The sequence below is a fragment of the Phycodurus eques genome, chromosome 6, assembly GCF_024500275.1.
Source record: "Phycodurus eques isolate BA_2022a chromosome 6, UOR_Pequ_1.1, whole genome shotgun sequence".
Lineage (NCBI taxonomy): Eukaryota > Metazoa > Chordata > Actinopteri > Syngnathiformes > Syngnathidae > Phycodurus > Phycodurus eques.
In genome coordinates, this window is record NC_084530.1 from 16128559 (window position 1) to 16156511 (window position 27953).

Sequence of the window (27953 nt, forward strand, 5' to 3'; positions counted from 1 at the left end):
ATTATTTCTATCAGTAAAAACAACAGCATTTTGTGAGAAGCAAGATAGCTTTGTTTGCATTTACCCTTTATTGTGGCCATATGCACCTTCTTTCCGTGAGACCTAGTGCGCACTGCTGAAACCGCAAAAAGGAAGTAGGCGAGGCTTATTTTGACAGACTGTGATGCACAATATATGTACTAACATTCCGTTATGTAAATTGTTGGTCAAACGACATCTTGCAGAGGTGCAATGAACAAAAAGCTTATGCATTTTTAATGAACTTTTTGCAAATTACAAAAATGTATTTCCTTGGTTTTTCTCAAGAGCACAAGTGGATTAACAATTTTGGAATCAATATTTCTTGGTTAACAAGCAAATTTAAGAAATATTTTATGCTACCTAGGAAACAGTAACTCTCAGATGTTGCATATCCATATTTAACTTTGTTGCAATGCCTGTTATTGTACTCGAGGCTAGAGACTTTGCCAGTCCTCTTTTTTTGGTGAGATCATGGGAGGTGCTATCCAGTTGTACTACATTCAGTCTGGTGACCGCACTAGAATCATCAGAGCTGACCAAGAATCTGCTGCATCTTCAACACCTCCACACCATCAGGATCTTTTGCATATTTACCTGGTGCTTCTTCTTCACACTTACCCTGCTGATCCACATTCTGAGCACCATCCAGTTTCACAGCCTCCTTCCGGTATCATGGAAAAACCTGACTGTGACTGTGGCAGTCTTGGGGTCACTGATGTGTCTCAACGCCGCCATATTTTTTCTATGGCTCATCATGGAACACCAGCAGGCCTGGCCACGTCCTGTGGCAGCTGCCATTACATCCGGCTTCACTTTCCTCGCCTATACCTCGGAATGCTTCATCCTGTGCTCCCAAGTCCAGGAGCAAAGAGGTTTTGTGGGCAGTATGCCTGGTCTTCTCAAGATTGTCCAACTGTGGGGTGGTTTTCAGATGATTCCTCTCTTCGTGGAAGCAGACCATGCCCTGGCCAGTGGACTACATCATTGGCAGCTGTGGGTGTCTGGAACGTCATATGGTGTCTGTATCCTCATGTCTGTTATCACACTTTTAGTAATATTGGGTGACTTTGCAGGGCAATGCCATCTGCCTTTTGACAAAGTCATGGTTGTCTTCACTATTAATGGACTGCTGCTATACATGGTAGCTACAGTGATTTGTTTTAACAAGCTAATACAGCTGAGAAATAGTGCTAACAAAAGTTCAGAGCTGCTTATAATGGAGACAGTGGTTACTTGTATCACACTTTTATCTTATACAGTGGACCTTACATTCTCGATTAAAATATTGTGTGACAGGAGTCACACATGAATTCACTCTTTATGCTGAATGTGTGTAGTATGTTTTTCTATGAATGGTAAAAATGTTAACTGAAATACATATTAGCAAGCAATGAATTTAATATTATGATCTTTATGTCAGTATTGTTTATGTGGAAATGTTCACACGAGGCAATAAATCATGAACATACAAAACTGCTGATTATGCTATCAATTTTATTTTGCCAACCTGAAGATTGTATTTACATTTCAAATGTTTATATTTAATGCAACAATATCTATCTATCTATCTATCTATCTATCTATCTATCTATCTATCTATCTATCTATCTATCTAATCAGTCACAAGTACACAAACGTTGAGAGACGTCATTATGTGATTTTACGTAAATGGTTTTGAACGTAAATTGAGTACGTCGATTATTTGAATGTACTACTAAACCATTACACTAGATGGGAGCATTTCCATTGAAGCGAATATCTAAGGCGCCTGCCAAACGTCAATGATGATCTAGAATTTATTTCATTCGTTATTAGGGCAGTTTTACTCGCAACAAGACGGATTTTTGTTTACTGAAATGTCATTTAAAAAAAAAAAAGCAATTGATCTATTTGGTGGCGAATGCAAGGTCATTTTGAAAACAAGATCATTTAGTATTTTTCTTTTGTTCATCGATGAGAGAAAATAACCAAACTTTACACTGTAACGTTTACACTACAATATTTGTATCCCAACTTGAACGACGCAGCATTGTCACATCTGCCTCATCTGTTCTTGACTCTCTAAATCGCTGTTTGAAACGTCGCTCGAATAAGACTCGAGCACACGGTGAGTCTGTGATCATTACTCGATGCTTGACTAGTCTGGCCTTTTCAACGTCCAATCGTTGTTTTTTTTTTTTTTTTTTTCCTATAAGGAATGGAGTCAGTTGTCAACAGGCTAAGCAAGACACCGAACATAGTTGGGCAACAACTGATAACACGCATTTGTACACATCATTGTGGTGCGGAAAGAAATTTGATTATTTTACGGACAGTCAGTTTTGCAAGACGTTTGTGAGGAAAATGAAGTTGCTTTTTCACGGTAAGCTGTTTTTTTTTCTTTTTCTTTTACAAGCCCGTTCTCATAGCACTAGTGTCGATGTAACCATCGACTTGCCAACACCGGATTTGAAGTTGTAGCAAGCTAGCCACTTTCTCTTTCATGCATGCATTGTGTTTGAGCTGAAGAGTTGGCCTAACAATACACGTCTGATTAACTAGTATGATATGTGAGTGTTGGCTGATATTTGTCAAGACTTCGAGGAGACATTTGAAGCACAATTTAGAAGGAAGGCAATTACCTCTCCTTTGAGTTCGAACGCGGATAATAGCTGCCATTGCCTTTTATTGTTTGCAAGAATGCTTGCTGACAACACTAACCAGTCATGAGGCCATTGCTGTGCATTAGTTAAATATTCAAAACAGTACTTTCCCCCAGAGGTGTCTATTTTTTTGTTAGTCCCACGTAATTATCGTTATTTCTGTTGACATTTTTACAGAAGCCGCCTGAGAATCATGAACATATGAAACTTGACTCTGCAGTGGGCCGATGTACGTCCCCTGCTGGATTGAATGGCAATGAGAATACAAGGTAAGCACTTTGCCAGTAAATGCGAACTCATTATCGATCGGTTTCCTGAGCTACAAATGACCTTATGTGAGGACAAAGTCCAGCTAGAGAGCGAAAAGAGGAAGAGTAGGATCAAAATAGACAAAAAGCAAGCCTTTTTTCTTAGAATCCTAGCACGTGTTAGGGGACAAAGTCCATAACATATCAATGTTCATGTTTTATACGTACTCATAAAAGGTTTTATTCAAAGTCATACAACTTTTGCAAGGCTTGAAAGAGAGATGTGCATAAATCTTGTGGAAATATAATAGGCAAATTAGCCCGCAGGAAACCTAGCCTCAAGGTAATTACTCTAAAATGTAGAAAGTTGCAGACCTGTGTGAATAATGACAGGGGGAACCTATCTCTAACAAATGTTTTCAAACAGAGGTCTAAGGTTTCCCCGGAAGCCAACATTTTAAAAGCGTGGATCGTAAACGTCAATAGAAGAAAGGGGTATATTTGCAAGTAACACGCTTTGCAATGTTGCTATCAAGAAGCTCACCCCATACTTGAACTACCAGGTTTTTATTCTCCCATACATGTAGCACGGGTTATGCCGTCACCTTCTGCCCAGACAACCTGGACTACATCGGGCTGATAATTTAGGCCACGGTAGACCTAAACTAAGCCTTGTGATGATTATTGATTGAGCACACTCTTTCGGAAGATAACATACACACGATGATAAGCAACAGAACAACATAATGCAGTCGAGCCTTGGCCAAATGATTTGGCAGTGACTCATATTTTTGCGTTTCTCCAACTATGCTGCTTCACCATTTTTAAAGAAAGATTTCCCTAATGATATGTTTCATTTAAATTTTAAAGCCATTATTGAACATTTTATTGGAAAAGTCAGTATTTACACAGTTGACCCGTATTCTAAATGTCTGCAATTCTGCTCAGGCACGAGAACTTTTTACCACTATTGTCAAAATATATGAAAACAGTTTTTTTTTTATGTTTCACAGACATAATACCTAAAGCCCAAAGTTATGAAACACGAAACTGAAAACTGAATAAGTTTTTTGAACACCAGACATTGCATCCTGAAACACCAGACATTACATCCTGCTTTTGGTACTGTGATCCTTCATTTATTGCAGCAGTTAGGTTGCCAGGCCACACCCCCACGATAAGTGAACTCGCCGATATGGTAGCCTTGTTTTTTTTTTTTTTTTATTAGTATTTATTTATTTTAAATTTTTTTTTACATAATAAAGTTGTATGACATGACTACGTCCTTTGGCTGGCATGGGAACGCCTCTGGATCCTCCCGGAAGAGCTGGATGAAGTGGCTGGGGAGAGGGAAGTCTGGGCGTCCCTGCTAAAGCTACTGCTCCCGTGACCCGACCTCTGATAAGCGGTAGAAAATGGATGGATGGATGGAGTTGTATGAATCTCTCCAGTCCCACATTTATTCTTTCCCACACGCTTATTAACTTCTGGCATACTCTTACAAATATTACCTATACTCGTAAATACGTTTTATACTCTTAAACACTTTTTATACTCATACATAATATTAGCAACAACAAATCTTACCAGGTTACTATACTCCATTGAAGTTGAAGGTGATGCCGATTTCGGATATACTGCACAGCCAGGTAAAGGTTTACTGTACATTATTACCCTTGTATTCTTTTTGTCCTTCTTCATGTACCGGACTGAAGATTCATTTATGCCTTAATGGCTGCCGACAACGGTGAACCTCCCTTCCTTCAATATGTAGAGAAGTTGTCTGTTCAGCTAGTAAGCGGCACCCATCGTTCTCTGCTGCTAACTATATACCGTTTAGAAGGCACAGAAAGTTTGGGCGGCATCGCAGGACTTTAAATAAAATATTCTAGATACAAGATGAGACTCTATTTATCCGACATATCATCTGACGTCGAAAAATAGGATTATGTCTTGAAACGGCAAATCAGATACCTTGCTCGCCTTTGTAATTTATTCGCTTACACAAATTAATATTACTGAAACTTTAGAGCATAAAGCGAAAGAACGCAAGCATGTTTATGTACAAATGTTAGGGCTAGCACTCTCTAACGAGTAATGTTGCCTGTTTGCGAGTCGTATTAAAAGCATGTGACCATTACCTCAAGCGATAATCCAAAATGTCCTCCGAAGCACCCGTGGACAACACCACACCTCTGTGATGCTCAGTGTGTAGCTTTTCTTATCACCATATGGTAGCACTTAGGTTAGCGGATATTCGTTGTTTATTTGTTTTACCTGACAATTTTACAGTAAACTACAGCTGGGAGTGACAAATAAATAACTTGAAGTAAGAACGTTTTGCTTCTTATTTGGAGAAGGTTTTGCGACCCTAAACTATTCACAATGCAATTGTGATTGGTGGAATGATGTGTGCAGTGCATGTTGGGTACCAGAGTTCTTTTCCCCCCTACATCGTCAGGACCTTTTGCGATGTGACTATTGCTTATGCGTACATCGCGATGATGATGATCAAACAATATATCGTGCTGCCCTAGTCAGTACCCTATGCGTTTCCCTGCTACAGATCAGACGGCACCAATATGGTGTGTGCCATCATCTGCGCTGTTAAAAATAGAGGCTTTAGTGTTATCTATTTAAAAAAAAAAAAAAAAAAAAAAGCATAAATCGAAATAGTGGGGGTGGATAATGTTCTGAGCAGCAGGTGAGGTGAGGAGCAATGTCACAGTTTGATGTCTCGAGCCAGTGCAGCCAGTGGCATATTCAAATGATTGAGTGAATCGGGTCTCTAATATCTGTTGATGAAAGCGAGTTAAAAATAAGTGTATGTAGGGTTTGAGTGAATGTGGCAGTTAGTAATGGTCGAATTACCCAAGCAGTTCAGTGATATGCAGTACTAGGTGTGCGGTCTGTTTGAAAGGCAAACAGCTGTGTCTTTGGTTCTTGAAATGCAGTAAAACAGGTAGTGGCAGTTTTGTTTTACTTGGGTTTGTTTTCCTTCTTGTTTGTCAAATGATTTGACAAGTCGGGCTCAGGCAAAACTTTGACCATCTGTGATAAAAATGGAGAGGTTTATTTAGTATTTCAGGTAATTTCTTTGAGCACAAAGCATTCCTTCATTATTTAACTTTTTATGTAAGCACAACACAAGATTTACCCTCCAGACACGCCTTTTTTTTTTTTTTTTTTTTTTTTTTTTTAAAGATGATCTTATGCAATCTTTTAAATCAGGGGTGTCAAACTTATTTTTGTCACGGGCCACATCGCAGTTATGACTTCGGCTACGACTGTGGACCCATATAAATGAAAGATTACCTCATATACTGTAATTACAGTATACACAATACATTGATGAATAACCAGTTTTGAAATCAGAAGGCTATAAAAACACGTTTTTCAACTATTACATTTCTTTTCAAAGGGGGATTGGTAACATAAAATGCTTGCAAATATCTTAATGGTATTACACCAGCTTTCGCAGCCCACATAAAATGATGTGGTGGGCCGGATCTGGCCCCTGAGCCACCAGTTTGACACCTGTGATTTAAATGATTGCATAATTCATCTTTTTTTTTTTTTTTTTAAATGAATTATGCAATCATTTAAATCACAGGTGTCAAACTGGTGGCTCAGGGGCCAGATCCGGCCCACCACATCATTTTATGTGGGCTGCGAAAGCTGGTGTAATACCATTAAGATATTTGCAAGCATTTTATGTTACCAATCCCCCTTTGAAAAGAAATGTAATAGTTGAAAAACGTGTTTTTATAGCCTTCTGATTTCAAAACTGGTTATTCATCAATGTATTGTGTATACTGTAATTACAGTATATGAGGTAATCTTTCATTTATATGGGTCCACAGTCGTAGCCGAAGTCATAACTGCGATGTGGCCCGTGACAAAAATGAGTTTGACACCCCTGATTTAAAAGATTGCATAAGATCATCTTTATAAAAAAAAAAAAAAAAAAAAAAAAAAAAAGGCGTGTCTGGAGGGTAAATCTTGTGTTGCGCTTACATAAAAAGGTGAATAATGAAGGAATGGCTTGGCTCAAAGAAATGACTTAAAAATGACTGAAACCCGCTGTATTTATATTCATTAAGGCATCTCTCTCAATTGTAAATATTTGAAAATAGGAGGGTTTTACAAGACATAATGTTCTAAGCACTAAGACACAACATAAATCATGGGAAACTTACGGTCGAGGGTCCAAATGGGACACTCGTTATTGGTTCGCCGATTTTGTTAGCCCCTTTCGCAACAGTATCGTTGGGATTTATCATCTTGTGCCTTTCGCACGGACACAACACAAAACATGGGACCAGACCAACACCTGTCACGTCCCGACCACATCCGATCACGTCCTTGGTCAAGGCGCCCTTCCATCGGATGATGCTGAGTCATCTTCTTGAAGGCGAGACATCTTTCTTTCTAAAAATTGTCCATCATACTAATGCAAGCTACAATGCAAAATACTAATGCAAGCTAAGCAAATAAATGATAACTTCTAAAATATATCTAACACAGAGTTTGACAGTTACAATATATATGCCTACCTTCTCCAGAATAGTCTTCACTTTCTGAAGTTAATCTGTCTGTATAATGTCAAAGGCAATGTTTTGTTTGAAAGTAATTAGCCTGAACATCAGTACACACTTACATTATACTCTTTCAGTTTACACCCAGAAGGATAGTGCTAGCCTGAACATCAGTAAACACTTACATTATACTATTTCAGTTTACACCCAGAAGGATAGTGCAGCAGTCTACTACAAAATTAAAGTCACTCAGTTAAGAATTTTGAGCAGTCATTCACCATGAGCTAAAGATTAGTTTTTAAAACAATGATATAACACACACCATTTTAGTCTCCCATGGGGTGTGCATTCATTTAATAACAATGTAGGCCTTTGTCGCTCCAGCTTAACTATGAAATGCTTTGCCCAATTACGTTGCCCTGACAACAGTGATGTTTTGTTAAGGTTGATTGGACATGGTCATGTGTGAGCAGTTGTGATATGAAAGGAAAAACCTTTCATACATCCTACTTCTATACAGCCACAACATTTCACTTATATCTCAGCACTGATCTTGTATTTATTTTTTTCCTCTTTAGGAAATAAACGATGCAGAAAAATACAGTAACAATTTGAAGAGTTTATGGCTTCATCTGAAGATCCCGGGAGAGAGAGGGTGTTTAAATGCACTGGGAAGTTTGACTGAGCTAATAAATTGTTTTCATGCTGCACTGAAATTTTCGTTTGCTCGAGTTTGACTAACTATCAAACGCATGTCATTAGCCATGACATCCGCTAGCCAGAGGCTGAGCGGCACTGTATTTGTTTATGAAGTAGACGTGTGACTAGGGCGCGAGGTAGTTAACGTTTGTCCCTTGCCTATTATCTTCGTAGGTGGGACTTGTTACTCCTCTGTACTGCACAGAACAATTTGAAAATGAATATGAATCCGCTGTTAACACCCCTAGTAATAACGTTTCTGATGCATGCCTGTCCAAAAATTTTTTGCAAACTAAAACACATGCCTGTCAAAACATTTTTTGTAAACTAAAACGTAAGTTCCCCTTGGATGCACGTTAAATATTTCACTGGACACAGGGTCCTTGGTTCACGAAGGAGTTCCATTCCTACGCCAGCGATGTGCTGTAACGTGAATTGTGACGCAAGTCGGAACACTCTGTAGTCTATTAATAACCTAAGCTAGTGCAATAATAAAGTTTTAATGATGTTGAAAGTTGCAAGTCAGACAGTGGGTGTCATATTCAGTCTGAAATATGAACGAGCACAATGGATGCAATACAAACTGCAATCTTTTAGTCGAATACCCTGCAGCTCAAAGCAAAAACCATGAAAGTATGACCATTTCTTTGAGGAACAATGCTGTTTTTTTTTCTAACTTGACATCATACTGGTTTGATTACTTATGGTTGTCATTTAAAGGGCATGTCAAATTGTCAAGGGAGAAATTGACAATGTTCCTCAATGTTATGCCACCCTAGTGCAGGAAAGAGCCAAATACAAAATAACATGCTTTACCCTGTATGTGTCAATTTAGCAGATGTGTTTTTATTTGCAATAACACTGGGGAACACAATTTTTGTTGAGTTAGGTCTGACAGCTGTTTTTAACTAATTTTTGGGTGCGGAATCCAAAACTGATGTCAGTTTTTCTCTATTACATCAAGTTTTTGAACTATAGATCCCCGTTTCCTTTACTGTAGTTAACAGATATGTGCTTGTTTTATCAAACTTTTCAAATATTGACATACAATGAAATATGGAAGAAGCGGGCATCCATGCAATGTTTATTTAACACTATTATCTTTTGGATAGGGGAGTGCGAATGGTTGTTTGTTTGTATGTGCCCTGCGATTGGCTGGCAACCAGTTCAGGGTGCACCCTGCCTCCTGCACAATGACAGCTGGGATAGGCTCCAGCACGCCCGCGACCCTAGTGAGGAGAAGCGGCTCAGAAAATGGATGGATGGATGGATCTTTTCGATAGGGGACAAATCCTACAAAATTCTGACTATGCTAGCTTTCTGTTTGCAGATATTGATAGTACCGACGTATTGGGAGCTGCACACACCTCTCACCGCAGTCTCAATTGTGACTGCACAAACAAGTTGCCATGTAGCTCTAGATGAGTGCAATCATAATCAACTGGCAAGTCTTACTACAGCTAATCAGTGGAATTTTGCTTATCTGGAGGGTAAGCTGTGGAGAAAAAAACGACGTGCTAGAAAAAAAACTGACTGCAATTTTGGAATCAGCATGCCAATTTTAGTTTTAATCAGCATAAAAATCTAACTCAGAATTTTTTTTTTTTTTTTTTTTTTTTTTTTTTTTTTTTTAAATTGTTCCTCAGTGTAACCAGTCAACAAATGACATCAGATTCAGCACAAGAAGACTACTGACTGTTTTTGATCAAAATGTTGTCTCTTCAACATTTACAAAATGTACACGAGAGCTAAAATAAAAATTAAATATACAGGTGGAGTGATTATGGTAATACTTGAGAGTAATCTACAGTCTTGAATGGTGCTATAAAATTCATCTTATTAGTAATTTAAATTTACAATTATACAGACTCCAATTCCAATGAAGTTAGGATGTTGTGAAACATTTTAATAAATACAGAATCCAGTGATTTGCAAAACCTTTTCAACCTACGGTATATGCATTTGCATACACTACAAAGACAAGATAGAGTAAATTATTTCTCACAAAGGGCTTCCTCGACCTCTGCTCCTGCAAACTGAAATTTTCTGCTCATAAATAGATACTCTGAACTCCAGTGTCTTTAAGAACTGATACTCTTCACACCACAATTGACTGTTCATTCATCTATAATAATACCTGTGACTGCCCCTGATCTAATTTTACAGTCAATCGCTGTACTCTTCTTACATGTATAAGTAAATACAGTACATGGATTTATTATTATTATTATTACATTCAACATTAGCGGAATCAAAAAAATCACTCTTACATAAGCTTGAATTGCCAGACACATTATTGTACGTTCCTCTACAAAGCGTCTTGATAAACTCTAAAATTAATTTTTCTATGGATGACAGCAATTCATCCAGGCCCTGTGATGGTCCTAAACCATCATGCCCCTTCGATGAGGTTTTGTTGATGGTGTGCTGTGCTTTTTTTTTTTTCTCCACACGTTCATTGTGTATTCCTTCCAAAAAAACTCAACTTTTTCATGTTTCATCTCTCCAAACAATTTCCAATCCAGGTGGTTTTTTTGCAAACTTCAAACATGCAGCAATGTTTTTTGGACAGCAGTGGCTTCTTCTGTTGTGTCCTCCTATGGCATCCTTTCTCGTTTCGTGCTTTACTTATTCAATACAGATGTTAGAGTGTCCCAGAGATGTCTTTAAATCTTTAGCCAACACTCTAGAATTTTTCTTCACCTCATTGACCATTCTGCGTTGTGCTCTTCTCCTACAGTCATCTTTACAGGACGGCCCACTCTTTGGGAGAGTAGCAATAGTGCTGAACCTTTTCTATTTATCAATCAATCTGTTTTACCGTGGACTAATGAGAATCAAGGCTTTTGGGGATATGTACTTTTGTGGCACTTTTCCAGCTTCATGCAAGTTTACAATTCTGAGGTATTCTGAGAGCTTTTTGTGCAAGGTATGGGCTACATCACTATGGTTATAAAGATTAGAAAACTTGCAAGTGTTGTTGTTTTTTTTTTTTTAATAGACCAGCACAGCTTTACCCAACACTTCCAATCTCGTCACCTTGATTGATCATTTGGCACTTCTGACTCCATTAGCTCTCTGAGCAGTCGTCATGCTAGGGGTTCACGTTTTCTACCCTTCACAGTGAATACGTGAAATTAGTTTTGCGAGTATGCATTTCACTTGCTGAAGACAAAACTGAAGAGAAAATGCCCCAAGAATAAGCAGAAACTGAAGATAGTTGCAGTAGAGGACTTGGTAGAGCATCATGAGAGATGAAATGCAGTGTCTCGTGATGTATGTGCATTCCAGACTTCTGGCTCTAATTGACTGCAAAGGATTTGCGACCAGAGAAGTAATAAAATAATAAAAAGTGAAAGTTATTTGTGATATTTAATTTTGTTTATTTCAATTGTGCAAAGTGGTGTACACACAAAATTTCTCTGCGCATGACTTAATGGTTCCCTGCGGGAACCATGTTGGCTGCTTCTGCTGTACATCATATCAAATGGAATCTGTGCATGGGGAAACGCTATGTTTATCAACAACCATGCATCTAATTTATTTTAAAAGTGTTTTTTAAAAATAACTGGTTATTTTCAATATTATTTCGGAATGCACTAACTTCAGTGTTGTCTTTTTCTTCTTGGCAGACTGAGTGGGAGTACTGCAATGACTAGCCAGCACCCTAGCCATGCAGAAAGCGCTTACTTCAGAGACAAACAGCCACCTGCTTTGGCCCCTAAACTCCATGTCCATCGATCAGAGTCAAATGAGACCCTTACTATCCATTTCTCAGCTCTTGGGAAGGAGGAAGAGGAGGAGGAGGAAGAGCTGTACACAACATCAGTCTCCTCCAAATCTACCACTCAGGATGAATTAAATATTGTGACAGGCGTTGAGGCTAGTGAGGAGATGTTTGAAGCACAGCAATCGGAGCATTCAGATGATCTGGCTCCCACACCCCAATCTATCAGACTTTCTCCACTTTCTACTTGTCACACAACTTCATTGCCAGATTTTGTCGAGCAGAAAGGCACAAGTTCCAATCCATCCCCCACAAAATCTTTGAGCTTTCCGTCAGCTGACAAGTCCTTTCTAACTTTGATGAAATCTTTTGCCTCTGACATTGAGACTAAAGATGGAGTCTCTTCTATTACCGCTCCCACAACAAGGCATAGGCATCTGATGAAATCTCTGGTTAAATCGTTATCATCTGACACCTCTCAGGATTCCTCACCCTATCGTCTTTCAGAGTCCCGCCTTAATCTGCAACTCTTCAAACAATTCACTCAGTCCCGGATGCAGAATACTAGTACATCAACAACTGGTGATTCAAAAACAGCCCCTTCTTCTCCACTAATCTCACCAGATAACCGCAGCTTCTTCAAAGTCTCAGAGGTTGAAGCACGAATTGAAGACACTAAACGTCGTCTCTCAGAGGCCATCTATGAACCACTTCAGCTCCTGAGTAAGATCATCGATGAAAAGAGCAGCAGCAGCCTTAGTCGACCAAAGGCTCTATCTGCCAGTGCATCCGAACTCTACAACCTGACTTCCGTCAGTGGCCACCTTGACAGCAACAACGACTGCATCAAAGAGGAAGAAGGCAATGAATTGGAAGGGGAAAGCCCAAGCACTGGGAACTCTGGTCCAGCAGATTCTCATGTGGCACCTTTTGACATGAAGAGCCCCAACAAATCATTCTCATTCCCAATATATTTGGACAAGTGCTCCATGTCTGCTCTTGCAAAACAGGAGGATGAGGACTTTTGCATTTTGTACAGCGAGGACTTTGAATCTTGTACTGACACTGATGTTGACGTTGGTACTGGAACTGGTAGGCAGTCTCAACTGCCTTTAAGTGGTAATACTGAACCTTGCAGCGAGGATGAATCTGAAGATGCTGAGCCCACACCTAGTGTTCCTCACTATACCCTTTTCATTCTTACTATTCTGGTCTATGGGTGTTTTATATTGCCTTTGCCGGACTACGTCAGAGGAATGCTGCTTGCCGTGGCATTAGGATTCTTTGTCGCAATAGGAGTTGTGTGGCTGACTGGACCAAAACCTGACAGACGCTTCAGAGATTCCAAACTCCATGGAAAATTGTGGAATCTTACACGATTAGACATTAATGAACCAGAAATCTTTAAGGTAAGTGGACACTTTTTTTTTAAATGTAATACATTAATCAATCAAGAATTGAATATTTTCTTGAGCCTAATTCCTTGTCAAAACTTTAAACCTGTACATTGTTTTTCCTCATCAGGGCTGGATGAATGAAATAACAAATTATGACCCAGAAACCTACCATGCCACATTGACACACTCTGTGTTTGTCCGCTTGGAGGGCTCCATCATCCGTCTGTCTAAACCAAACCACAATATTGCCCGACGTGCCATTCATAGTGAACCAAAACCGGATGTAACCTACATCAGCCAGAAGATCTATGATCTAACAAACAGCAAAGTATGTTATTGAATGAGTTTCTTCCACCATAAAACACACAGACACACTTTATTTGATACATGATCATTTCCAACTATCTTTAGGTCTAGGGCTAGCCTGCCATTCATAAACCTAACCCAACAACTACATGTAATCCACACCATCTTCTAGGTACATCTAGTGCCTCGGAGCCTGGCCAGGAAACGGATATGGAACAAAAAATATCCCATCTGTATTGAACTCGGCAAACAGGATGATTTCATATCTAAGGTGGAAGGTGACACCAGTGAGAGCAGAGGAGAGGGAACAGGAGGAACTCAAGAGTCAGCCCGGTCAATGTCCTCCAGTAGAGAGCTTACTCTCTATCTGTTTGGAAGGACTGGGAGGGAGAAAGAGGAGTGGTTCCAGAGGTTTATATCAGCTTCTATGCTTAAGGTGGATTTGAAAAAAGCTGCAAGTCCTGCAAGATCCAGAACTGGTGAGAATAAATTATTTCTTTTCATCCAAAACATTCTCAGTTACTTCCATACAACTGCCCATTTTAGTAATTGATTGATTATTGATTATATTTTTATCGTCCATAAACACATTTCAAGATCATCTTAAAAGGGACTGAAAACCTTTGATAATTCCCCAGCTTGTTCTTTTAATTGTTGCCCACAGCACTGAACTCTCACAGTCGAAGTAGTAGCCGCAGCAGTCTGGATGATGCCCTGGCATCACAACCCAAGACAAAAGATTGCCCAACAGCAGGCAGTGCCAAAACCCAGCTGTTGGACTACAGTGTCTACATGGCTTCATTATTGCCAAAAAAGGTTGCACTCAGCTCCCCTGCTACCAGCTCCGAGCTCCACTGTCCCCAGAGCAGCCCAGGAGCTGACAAGAAGGTATTACACATTCCACTCTGCTCATTGTCGATTAAAGGTATTTCCTTAATAGATGGCAAATCAGTTATCTTTTATATATCAATGTTAAGTATATTAGAATCATGACCTGTTGATTATCCTTAATGTGTGTTTGTTTTTCAACGTATTGTTCCTATAGCTTCAGAGCCCCACCTTAGTACAGGAGCAGCTCAAGGAGGAGGGGGAGGATCCTGTTGCCTGGGTGAATGCAGCTGTTGGCCGACTCTTCTGGGATTTTCTACGGGAGCCTTATTGGGCTGAACTTGTCTCCAAGAAGATTCAAATGAAACTCAGCAAGATACGGGTGAGCAGATTGAGGCCCATTTTACATTTACAATTTTACAAGCGTAAGAAATTCAAATTCAGGATCAAAATCAAACTCTGGATTCAGTCAGGCTTTTTATGGTTTGGTTTCCTGTCCTTTAGGCATTATTTGTTTGATAATAACATAGTTCTAGACTCCATAATGGTTCCTTCCAGTAATTTCTTTCAATGGTGAGGTTGGTAATATTGTAGTGTAGCAGTACGGTGCTGGAAAATGTTTGAGCACAGACATATCCACAAGGGACTGACATGTAGAGATGTGTTTTGTGTGTTATGTCTCTCTATCTGTGTTATATACTTTTTGTTAACCATTATTATTATTATTAATAAGTTATTCCCAAATTATAAAATATTTTTGGGGAGAATAAGTAATTACTACTTGTCTTTTCCAGTTGCCATACTTCATGAATGAGCTAACCCTGACAGAACTAGATATGGGTGTGGCCACACCAAGGATCCTTGGAGCGTCCAGTCCTTCCATCGACTATAAAGGCAAGAGAGAGAAAAGAATGCAAACATATGTATACGCTCAGCTGAAGCACTTGTGCACAAACTCTTAAATTATGACAACATTTTCATTGAAATCTTTTGCAAATGAATCATCTGCTCAAATTAACTAAAAGAAACCAACATTGCAGGGACGCATCTAGGCTATTAATATTGTATCTAGCAAGACAATTGTAGTTTTCAGCGAGTACAAAACGTCACTAAACAAAAAATGTATGTGTATGGGTGCACAAAAAAAGAAATCCCATGGTTGACAGGTCTCAAATTTTCTTTCCGCTGATGTTTCCAGTCAGGATATTTGGGACTTTGTGCTTCCAGTTGAGAAAAGTGTAAAGATGGATGGATGGAATTCAATTGGTTTGAGAACTATTCACTGAGCCCTACAGCAGGTCTTGTATGTAAATATTACATACTGTGTTGAGTATGTGTGCATATTGCCCCACACCATTGTCTTGAAGCATTTGTGTAATTGTGTTTCATGTTTTACTGTCATGCGCATGAGTGTCTCTAATGTCCATGCAAGAAGACAATCTGCATGGGTGAATGCGTTTTTTAGGTAGTCCACACTGTAGCCGTCTGTCCGTGTATGGCCAATGTGCAGGGTAGCTACTAGGGGTTGAACGACTTCAGATTTTTTGTAGTCCATGATAAGGTGATGATAGTCTGCTCGACTTAGAGTATTTGATGATATATTTTTTTCCAGTCGTCATTTCTCTGTGCGCGTTTCCAAACACAAGCTCTTTCACTCATTCTCGGCTGCACAGGACACACTCCCCGACTCATTCGTCCAATCACATTCAGATTGATTATATTTGAGGAGAGCGGTGCATATTTTGAGTGACCGTGCTACCTGTCTCATTTTTATTATGATTGTATCACACGCTTTTAGGCACTGCTGATTGTTTTCTACGCGGACTCACCACCTGTTAATTTCAGCGAAGCGTCAGTGTTGTCGCCAAAACATGAATGCCGATTAATCGACCTCATGCTATAAACGTCACTGGGAAGTCGACTAGTCGGTTCAACCCCAAATAGCTACCAACTGTGTCTTCAAATGCCCCCACATTAATTACAATGCATCACTGCGATGCCAATATATCCAAATATAATCGTGGAAAATATCCATATATGTCCATGACTAATTTTCAGTGAATGCTTAAAAATGGCTATGCCACTGTCTTCTAATGTGGCACTAACGACTGAAGTTATTGACATGATCATAATGTTAAAGGGAAACTATTATGGAAAATTGACGTTGTAATAGCTTGTATACAAATAGTTGGGTCTCTTGGTCATGGGTGGAGATGTGGAGGCTGTATTATGTAAAATTTAGAACACCTTTCTCACAGACAAATTTTCAGAAATAGTGAGCTGGCAGCTATTTGGTTGTTTAATTTCACACTTGATGGCTCTGTCCCCTTGGCATCATCTCATATGTTCTGGACACCATCGTCCCTATTCATTGTCTAATCTTTGCGTTATCTTTCTTTGCTTCAAAACAAATACCACATTTGAAGCCTTTACTTAACCTGACGTCATTCCATATGCATCTTGGAATGAAGAGAGAGAAACTGTTTGAGAAAGGCCGGCCACTCTGAGGAAAGTTGGGGATTGGAAGAACATTCTATTTATTACACGTGCGAATGGCCAATCAGATCAACCAGAAGGCTACCAAAGAGGTTATCATCACGAAGGTGCTCAGGTATCTTGCCAAGTTAAAACCGTTTCCAAAAGGAAAAACCTTTATTTTCTCAGCACACTTTACAAATCTAATCCAAACGTAATAAACCCGCTGCTTACTTGCTTCTTTGGGGATAACATTGTTCACAAGCTTGCACTTTAACTATGACCAGCACAACTAAATCACACCTGTGGTTGCTCAGTCTACTCCAGTATCATAAACTTGAATGACACTTTGAATGATGGATTGTGAGATAGCAAAACTAGTCTTCCCGCAGTGTCGTGTGGATTGGTAGAAGGTTAAATTGCATAAGATCTGCGAGATATTCCTGACCAATCGCATGACTGTATACCTGATGAATGTTTTTAAAGTGACAAAAATCTGGCACTGGCTCAAGTTTACTTTCTCTCATTACCTCCCCGTTTGACTTCCATCATCTGTGTACATTTGCTGCCCTCTTGAGGTTAACCAAGGACTGTTTACGTCAAAGTACATAAAATAGAATGGAATCTTGTCCAATTGAGATACATACAGTGGGTACGGAAAGTATTCATACCACCTTACATTTTTCACTCTTTGTTATATTGCAGCCATTTGCTAAATGATTTCAGTTTTAATTTTCCTCATTAATGTACACACAACACCCCGTATTGACAGAAAAAAAACAAATTGTTGACACTTCAACAGATTTATTAAAAAAGAAAAACTGAAATATCACACAGCCATAAGTATTCAGACCCTTTGCTCAGTATTTAGTAGAAGTAACCTTTTGCGCTAATACAGCCATGAGTGATTTTGGGAATGATGCAGCAAGTTTTTCCACACCTGGATTTGAGGATTCCTCTGCCATTCCTCCTTGCAGATTCTCTCCAGTTCTGTCAGGTTGGATGGTGAATGTTGGTGGACACCCATTTTCAGGTCTCTCCATAGATGCTCAATTGGTTTTAAGTCAGGGCTCTGGCTGGGCCATTCAAGAACAGTCACTGAGTTGTTCTGAAGCCACTCCTTCTGTATTTTAGCTGTGTGCTTGGGGTCATTGTCTTGTTGAAACGTGAACCTTCGGCCAAGTCTGAGGTCCTGAGCACTCTGGAGAAGAACAATTCCGTTTTTTTCTGTCAATATGGGGTGCTGTGTGTACATTAATGAGGGGAAAAAATGAACTTAAATTATTTTAGCAAATGGCTGCAATATAACAAAGAGTGAAAATTTTAAGGGGGTCTGAATACTACTCACTGTACAAAGAAAACAAGAAGCTCTTGATTGTGATTGGCCAACTCAGTGCAGATCCCAAGCCCAGATAAATAAATAAAGAGGGTTGGAGTCAGTCACACTATATTCAATATTATTATATCTTTAATATTATCAACATCACCAAATCACAATCCCTCCTTGAGCCTTATATCCTTGAGGAAAAAATTATGCTGCACTTGCTCATGATACTGTGCCATTCATATTGGAGTTTTTTAATTTCTCAGTGGGGCACTCTGCCATCATAATGATGCAATGAGACAACGATGTATGTCTCAGCAATATGTGTACTTTGAAGTTACAGTGGGGGAAAAAAGTATTTAGTCAGCAGTCACCACTTATGCAAGTTCTCTCACTTAAAAGGTCACAGAGGCCTGTAAGTTTCATCATAAATATACCTCACCTATGAGAGACAAAATGAGGGGGGAAAACCCCAGAAAATCCGTCTTTTTTTTTTTTTTTTTAAGAATTTGTTAGCTAAACATGGTCGAAAATAAGTATATGCTCAATAACAAAAGTTCATCTCAATACTTTATGTACCCTTTGTTGGCAATGACAGAGGTCAAACGTTTTCTCTAAGTCTTCGCACACTGTTGCTGGTATTTTGGCCCATTCCTCCATGTAGATATATTTTAGAGCAGTGATGTTTTGGGGCTGTGGAGACTTTCAACTCCCTCCAAAGATTTTCTATGGGGTTGAGATCTGGAGACTGGCTAGGCTCCTCCAGGAACTTGAAATGCTTCTTACAAAGCCACTGCTTCGTTGCCCAGGCATTGTCATGCTGAAAGACCCAGCCACGTTTCATTTTCAATGCCCTTGCTGATGGAAGGAGGTTTTCACTCAAAACTTCACGATACATGGCCCCATTCATTCTTTCCTTTACACGGATCAGTCGTTCTGGTCCCTTTGCAGAAAAACAGCCCCAAAGCATGATGTTTCCACCCCCATGCTTCATAGTGGGTATGGTGTTCTTTGGATGGAACTGTATTGCCAAGATGAAGCTGAGAGACACCACACTTGATTTACAGCTCCTATCAAAGCAACCTGAGATTCCATAACATACCAGCAGTGTCACAGGATGATCACGTCCATGCCAATTTTAATAGTAACACCTTCTTTGTTTTTGGTGATGCAGTAATCCACGCAAAAAAAAGATCCAACCAAGTGTTTACTTAATATGAAAGAACTATAAACCACTATATAAAAAAAACTTCACATCGCATAGTCAAATCTAATGGCAATTTATAATCTTCAGTTTCCCAACATGCATGTTTTTGGAATGTGGGAGGAAACTGGAGTACCCAGAGAAAACCCACAAAAACATGGAATATGAAACAAAATTCTAGGCGGTTGTGCTAACCATAGCTCCACATGTTGCCCTACAAATCAGCCCATTTTTTAAGTTGTACCCCTCTCATTTTCACTTTGCTCCTGCAGGTCTGTGGTTTGACTTGAACATTTCCTACAGTGGGTCCTTCCTGATGACCCTTGAAACTAAGATGAACCTGATTCGCTTGGGCAAGGAAGGAGAAAGCCTCCGTTTAGGAGAAGATGGGTAAAGAATCCAAACTCGAAACTATTACTAATTTAAGAAAAGGTCTGTGGTTTCCATGTTTGATTTATTTTTTTTCTTTAAATTTATTTTATTTTTGGGGATGTGGGGAGTTTCCCCTTTGCATAATATAAAAAGCTACTTTTCGTCTTCAAAAAATCACATTTTATTGAGCTAACTTCACCTGTTTCTCTTGATTTTTCTATACCTTCTCTTCCTCCTCTCTACTTTCTTGGATTCTGCTTTTATGCTGCTGTTAAATGGATACATTTCTGTTGTTGGTAAGTGCTGATTGATGGCATTAAAAATGATTTGCCTGTGTAGTTTGGGTTGTAGCATTTCATATAAATATGTGTAATAATTGCAATGGCATTATTTCTGAGGGGCATGTTATTCTCTAGAATCCTTTCTGAAAATATGTTAAGTTAATGAACAACAGCTATATTTAGCCACAATAGTCCCCTCCAAAGGTATTGGAACGGCAAGGTCAATTCCTTTGTTTTTGTTGTATACTGAAGACATTTGGGTTTCAGATCAAAAGATGAATATGAGACAAAAGTTCAAAATTCCAGCTTTCCATTCATGGTATTTACATCGAGATGTCTTTAACAACTCAGGGCAGAGCACCTTTTGTTTGAAGCCACCCACTTTTCAAGAGAGCAAAAGTATTGGAACCAACATGATTAAATTAACTTAAAGTTAATAACAAATAATATTTGGTGGCATAACCCTTACTTGCAATAACTGCATCAAGTTTGCGACCCATTGACTTCACCAGACTGTTGCATTCATCATTTGAAATGCTTTTCCAGGCCTTTACTGCCACCTCTTTCAATGTTTGTTTGTTTGTGGGGGTTTCTCCCTTCAGGAGGTAAAAAGCATGCTCTATTTGGTTAAGGTCTGGTGATTGACTTGGCCAGTCTAAAACCTTCCAGAGACTTCGTGAGAAGAAATATAGAGGCCATACCACAACAGGCTTGATGCAGTTATTGCAAGTAAGGGTTATTCCACCAAATATTAAATGTTAGTCACATTAAGTTAATTTAATAATGTCTGTTCCTATACTTTTTCTCACTTGAAAAGTGGGTGGCTTCAAACAAAAGGTGCTCTGTCCTGAGTTGTTTAACACATCTTGTTGTACTGTAAATACCATGAAATGAAAGCAGGAATTCTGAACTGTTTTGTCTCATATTAATCTTTTGATCTGGAACCCAAATGTCATCTTCAGAATACAACAAAAACAAAGGAATTTACCTTGTCGTTCCAATACTTTCGGAGGGCACTGTATTTCTGGATTTGCACAAAAACCATGTGTAGATGTGATAGGTGAATAAGGAGGCTTGCAGTAATACATTTCTGTTGGTGTGGCTATAGATCCAGACCCCGAACTTACTGCCTGGCTGACAGTGATGAGGAGTCTTCCAGTGCAGGCTCATCGGATGAAGAAGATGCGTCTGATCAGTCAAATGAAGTCCCTGGAGCTGAAGGGTGAGGAAAGGTCTCTAAATGTGTGTTACAACAAGCTTGTGTTGAGCACCTTGTCCTGCTGTTATACCAATGTATTCTATTAGATGTGATAGTGATTTTCTTGCACGTTACTGCACAGTGAGTCATCTACCACACTACTGAGTACATATACCATAATATATGTTTCAGCATTTCATTCTTTCAGTCACTTGCTCTACTGTGGAAGCAGAGAATTTCCTTGTTTTGGTCAACTTTCGAGCACTATTCTGTCCTCTACTGAGTAGAAAATGTAAATACTACATTACCGTTTGCCTGTGAAAATGCTAATTAATCCAGGGCATTTCATTCTTGTTTTCTAACATGAACTGATGAAGCCTGGTTAGATGGGAGGTGAAAGGTCTTCTAATACCCAGTACACACAAGGATTTTTCAAATCTTAAAAGATTTTTCTTATCTGTTACAGACCCCACACATTTAAGATTTAAAAAAAAAAAAAAAAATCTGGCATTTAACAGTTTTGGTCTTACTGTGTGTGGTCAACACAGAACACTACACACAAAAATTCTGTTCTACCATCGATCTCTAATCTAGTACGCCAAGACCAAAATCTCGTGTGATCAATGGACTCTATAAAACAAAGAAGACAAGCAACACAACATTGAAGAGCACACACGAGACGAGGGAATGATGGTGGCCTTAGGACGATTTTTATAGAAAAATCCCGAAGTTAATTTAAAAAAAAAAAAAAAAAAAGAGAGAGAAAGAAAGTGGAAAATCTTGGCTGAGATGTTAAATAAGCACTCTCGGACTGCCCACAGCTCCACGAGCTGGTCCTCTGTTTCTGAGGTTCACCAAACTTTGTGCTATTTTACTGGTATGCTGATATTTTGAAGGCCTAGTTTTACAGGTTACCGGATATGTTGCGCCGATGTTTTCCCGAGTGTTGCCGAAGGGACCGGAGGCAAGAGTGTTCTAGAATGGTGGCGTCGTCAATATAGACTTTCTTTGGAAAATACTTCTTGCCTTCTGGTGAACCTACTTATACAAAATACGGTAGGACATGTTTGTTCCTCCTTCAGGTTGCTGCTTGACTGGCTGCATTCAGTTTCACGTCACAATTGACGGAGTCATGACTTGGGAGTCGTAGGCTTTCTCTGCACACATGATTTTTGGTCGTAAATATTGAACAGGTGTGTCAGGTTTAAATGTAGATTATTTGTAGTTAATAAAAAATAAACAAACACAAAACACGACAAAGGTAGAAAAGGACGTGTTGCAATGAATGACTTGTACAGAACAAATCACTTTTTCATCCATTACTATCCCAACCAATAAATGCAATCATAGCATTGTATAATTGAGTAATTAAACAAATTCAGATTTTAAAAGTTATCTTGTGATTTTATCTAGATATACTTTTGTTGGAGGCCACAAACCCAGCAAGATCATGCGCTTTGTCGACAAGATCACTAAGTCCAAATACTTCCAGAAAGCCACAGAGACAGAGTTCATCAAAAAGAAGATGGAGGAGGTATCCAACACCCCTCTCCTTCTCACAGTGGAGTTGCAGAAACTCCAAGGAACTCTTGCAGTCAACATACCTCCCCCGCCCACTGACAGGATTTGGTACGTTCAAGACATTGGCATCTTCATGACCTGGGAAATTGAATGTCCTGCACTGGAAATGTAAAACTCCAGTGAGTTATCTGGCCTAGTGTATGTAAATGTAAAGAGTGTGTGAGTGTGTGTGTGATTTTGGAGGTTTAGGGACAGTTATTGTGTAAACTTTTTATTTTATTTTTCTCTCTCTCTCTCCAGGTATGGCTTTAGGAAGCCCCCTCACTTGGAACTGAAGGCACGACCTAAACTGGGAGAAAGAGAAGTTACTCTGGCTCATGTCACCGACTGGATTGAGAAAAAACTGGAGCAGGAGCTTCAGGTACTGATGCACCATATATTTAATTGGTGCATAGCATTTAGATTGCAAGACACAGTGGATCTTCTAAAGTCAAACTTCCCTATATGTTTACAATGACTGATATCATACTAGAAGGTGATAAAGTAAACCCTAATTTATCGCGGCAGTAAATTAAATAAATGAAGCATTGACCAATTACAGTGCCATGAAGTATTGGCCCCCTTCTCAAAATATCTCTCTCTGTCTGTCTGTCTGTCTGTCTCTCTCTCTCTCTCTCTCTCTCTCTCTCTCTCTCTCTCTCTCTCTGTGTGTGTGTGAGTGTGAAAAACGTAATGCGCCCCTAAACCTAATAACTGGTTGGGCCATCCTTAGCAGCAACAACTGAAATCAAGTGTTTTCTATAACTGCCAATGAGTCTTTCACATCTCTTTGGAAATATTTTGGCAAGCTCTTCCCTGCAGAATTGTTTGAATTCAGCAAAAATTGAGGGTTTTCAAGCATGAACAGCCTTTTTAAGGTCATACCACTGCATTTCAATCGGATTCAAGTCCTGGACTTTGACTAGGCTACTCCAAAACTTCGATTTAGTTTTTTTAAAGCCCTTCAGAAGTTAACTTGCTGGTGTGTTTTGGATCGTGATCCTGCTGCAGAACCCAAGTGCGCTTCAGCTTTAGGTCACAAACTGGTGGCTGAACATTCTCCTTTAGGGTTTTCTGCTAAAGAGCAGAATGCATGGTTCCATCAACCACAGCAAGTTATCTTGGTCCTGAAGGAGCAAAGTAGCCCAAGACCGTCACACTACCGACACTATTTGACTGTTGCTATGATGATCTTTTTCTGAAATGCTGTGCTACATTTCTGGCAGATGTGAGACACACCTTCCAAAAAGCTCAACTTTCATCTCATCAGTTCATATAATTTTCTTCTTGGAAATCATTAATTTTTTGCAGAAGTAAAACGAGCCTTATGTTCTTTTTGGTCAGCAGTGGTTTTCATCTTGGAACTCTGCCATGGATGCCATTTTTGCACAGTCTTTTTTTTCCCTATGGTTCGCTGGAATCCTAAAGCTTTAGAAATGGCTTTTGTAAGCCTTTCTAGACTGATAGTCAATTACTTTATTTCTTGACTGTTCTGGAATTTTCTTGGATTGTGTCATTTTGTTGCAGCTTTTGTAGATTTTTTTTGTCCGACTTGATTTTTTTCGGGACAATTATGTTTTAAGTGATTTTTTTATTGAAAATGTCTGGAGGTAATTAGGCTTGGGTGTGATCGGTGAAAATTAACCAGAAGTTGTGATTCGCCACAATTAATTCATGATTTAACAAGGGGGGTAATAACGTTTTCACACAGGGCCAGGTTACTTTGAATAGTTTTTTTACCCTTAATAAATGAAATCATTTAAAAACAGCATTTTTAAGTTCACTTGGGTTATATTTGTCTGATATTTACATTTGTTTGATGACCTAAAGTGGGGAAAGTATGCAAAAATATAAGAATTTGAGAAGTGGCCCAATACTTTTTCATGGCACTATTAACTATATTACTGTATAAAATTCACTTTACAGAGGTGCGGGCATTTTATTTGTCCACTTGAGGTATACACGCAAGCCTACTGGGCATGCCTTGCTTGAGTGACATGATCAACAGGCGATTTCCTGGGTTAAGCATTTGCAACGTTCCTCACACTGACTGTCTTGGAAATGTAGTGAGCAAAAAGTATTATGGGTACATTGTTTTCGACTACAGTACTGTAGTTGTAGAAATGTACTGTAGTAGTACTGTAGTTGTGCTAAATGTTCTCTTGCATTTGTTCCTGTTGATATTGATTTGAGTGTGTGCATTAGCTATTCATCGGGCTAAGATTGGTATTTGTAAATTTATTTCAGAAAATACTGACTGTTGATTGTGTTTTAAAACTGTGACTTTCTGGTCATGTCCTTTTGATTTACCAAATGTATCAGTTGCACATACTCGGTAAGGTTTCTTTTTCTGCTAAGTACAAGAGCCCAATTTGACCGCCTGTGAGTCATTGCTGCCACATTTAAATCATTTAGCATATAAAGCTGACTGCATTAGAAATCAGAATCAGATCAGAATCAGAATCAGAATCATCTTTATTTGCCAAGTATGTCCAAAACACACAAGGAATTTGTCTCCGGTAGTTGGAGCCGCTCTAGTACAACAGACAGTCAATTTACAGAACACTGGGGACATCAAGACATTGACAAAAAACAATTGTGCAAAAAGATGCAGAGTCCTCTAGCACTTAGAGCAGTTCGAACGACTAATATTGCAATAGTCCAGTGCAATGACCATTGTGCAAAGGGCGATGAGACTTCAAGGACTGTATGCGGTTTAAAGTGACGAGTAGTGCGATCATCTGGGACAATGTTGGTTGTGCAAATGTTACTGTGCAGGTGAGTAACTGCACTACACTGACCTTAAAAATAAATAAATCTGTGATGCACTGAATCCGCAATGAATATACTGCAATATAGCAAGGGATTACTGTACCTCAGTTCAGCATTCATAAAAAAATTCATTAGCGGTGTCTGTGTTTTATTTTTCTTTGGGTTTTGGTGGTCTTTGTTTTGTGACACAAAAGATGTAACACCACTATGGATGAATGACTTCACTAGAGCTCTGTTCAGCATAGGACAAAGAATTAAGTCTGGATCTGTTTGGAATTTCCGTGGCTTCCCTGATTGCTTGCTACAGAGATATTTTAATTATTGTGATAGAGATTTTATTCCATGCTTTCCTATTAGAAAATAATATGACTGAATTACAGGTAGAAGAGCTTCCTGGAATGAATTGTTTATACATGGGTCGAAATAACTAAATAACAACGAAGTCCAACAAGTGATCCCATCACTAATTCTCTTTTTGCAGAAAATTATTGTAATGCCAAACATGGATGATGTGTGGCTGACTATCATGCACTCTGCCATGGACCAACGAACTACTGCTGGACCTTCGGCTTGGTCTGCAGTGTCCCAAGAGCCTTTGCACCCGGAGAGGGATGGCACCAGCTAGCCACAAAGACTGCCTGTTTACAATACAGTATTCCCAAAAAATACAGATACTTAAGTTGGGGCCAAAGTTGATATGAGAAATATACCCTCACGATGTGAATAATTCTTACCCAACCAATTCAAAATGGAAACGAACAAGATATTTACCCAAATACTGTCACTAAAGAGAAGGTGTGTGCTGCTCAGTTTTATAGCATTTGTCATATCTGTGAAGGATTTTCATGTAAGAATGTATTGGCGATAGAATGGCTTGGTTTAAGCCAGTAGGGTGCAATGTGTGACCTCCTTATTGTGCTACACGTACCTCCTTATTGTGCTACACGTATAGAAGCATTCACCAGATGTCTTAAGGCCCCAGAAAGAGAGCACATAGTGTGTCAGTTGTCGAGAGTTAATGAAGATGTAAGCAGGTAAAAGCTCAGATTGTTGCTGATCAGGTGTTAACAGTATTCATTTCTGCTGTCACTACAACCTGAATGCCACTTATGCCAATATTGCCCTTTATCCCTGTCTTTACAGAAATGCTCAATGGCAAATCTTATTTAGAAGAAATAGATTTGACTGTGTACATTCCATACATGCGTGAACACAAGTGCAATGATATAAATGCTGCGTTGACTAATGAATGATGTGGTATAGAAGTCTATCGAGAAGTTTTGTTTAACAGATCTATTGAATGTATGTGTGGACAGTTTTTGTTCTTAATATAATGGAAGTGTCTACCTTTTTGATTGAGGTATGCACAAAGTAGAGTTTTCCTTTTCACATTATTGTGATGAAATGCAGTGTACAGTATGTCTCAATAATTGTGGCGTAATTATCATTTATTTTTAATGAACATTTAAGTGTTGGAGGTAGATTGAGTTAAACAACTTGAACAAAGATCGTGCTTGCAAAGAGCCATGTCATTTAAGTTTGACCATACTCTGATGATGCTAAGGTACTCAATAGTAAAGCCTCTCTTGCCAAGAATGTATAGACTTATAGGGCACCTTGCTGGGGGGGGGGAAATATCATACTTCTGTTAACCAAAGTCCTCCGATTCAGGCGGCATACAGTGCCAGTCCTCTCTGCTAAAAGGTACACTCATCCGTTGCGATGTACTGTTAGTTACAATTGCTACAACACATTTACAGGAATTAAAACTGCTTGTCCTTATTGTAAGGATACTAATGGGCTGCAACAGAATAGATTTTGTGGTTATTTACCCATATGCCTCATAGCTTTTTGTTAAATATTTTTACATGAGGTGGCATGTGGCTTTTGTTTTTGTCTACTTTGGAATAAATGGAATCGTGATTTTTTTTTTTTTTTTGGGGTATATGAAGATCACGGCGATTTGTATCTGTGAATTATTACTGACCTGTTAAAAATGGATGTGCAATTTTTAAGCCAAATTAAGTGATTGTGTATCTGCCTTGTTTATGAAGCAAAATCTGAAATGATTAAAAAAATAAAGAGAAAGTCTATTGTTTTTGTCCCTCGACATTAGCTTCCTGAATTAAGGTTTTTATAAATTGCACCAATCACCTTCGCTTGTTTATCCCTATCCATCCATCCATTTTCTGTACCGCTTATCCTCACCAGGGTCACGGGCTTGCTGCAGCCTATCCCAGCTGACTCGGCGAGAGGCGTGGTACACCCTGAGCAGGTGGCATTGATAATGTACACTATTTCAATCAAAGTACAATGAATTGCTGACTTTATGAACATGTGTTTCGGTGTCTTCACTCTACA

General features: G+C 39.1%; 2 protein-coding genes across 2 annotated transcripts; both read left to right on the plus strand.

Annotated features, from left to right (window-relative positions):
- Positions 1 to 202: 202 nt before the first annotated feature.
- Positions 203 to 1478, plus strand: LOC133404277 (myeloid-associated differentiation marker homolog). The gene has a single exon (XM_061680023.1). It carries the CDS (start codon positions 434 to 436, stop codon positions 1328 to 1330), a length of 897 nt encoding a protein of 298 aa, XP_061536007.1. The 5' UTR covers positions 203 to 433; the 3' UTR covers positions 1331 to 1478.
- Positions 1479 to 2221: 743 nt separating this feature from the next.
- On the plus strand, positions 2222 to 27680 carry LOC133404266 (testis-expressed protein 2-like). The gene is made up of 13 exons (XM_061679998.1): positions 2222 to 2383; positions 2841 to 2932; positions 11781 to 13284; positions 13400 to 13600; positions 13751 to 14057; positions 14243 to 14466; positions 14624 to 14788; positions 15201 to 15300; positions 19682 to 19799; positions 21171 to 21284; positions 22674 to 22889; positions 23082 to 23202; positions 26074 to 27680. The coding sequence occupies exons 2-13, from the start codon at positions 2865 to 2867 to the stop codon at positions 26215 to 26217; spliced, it is 3282 nt and encodes a 1093-aa protein (XP_061535982.1). The 5' UTR covers positions 2222 to 2383; positions 2841 to 2864; the 3' UTR covers positions 26218 to 27680.
- Positions 27681 to 27953: the final 273 nt, after the last annotated feature.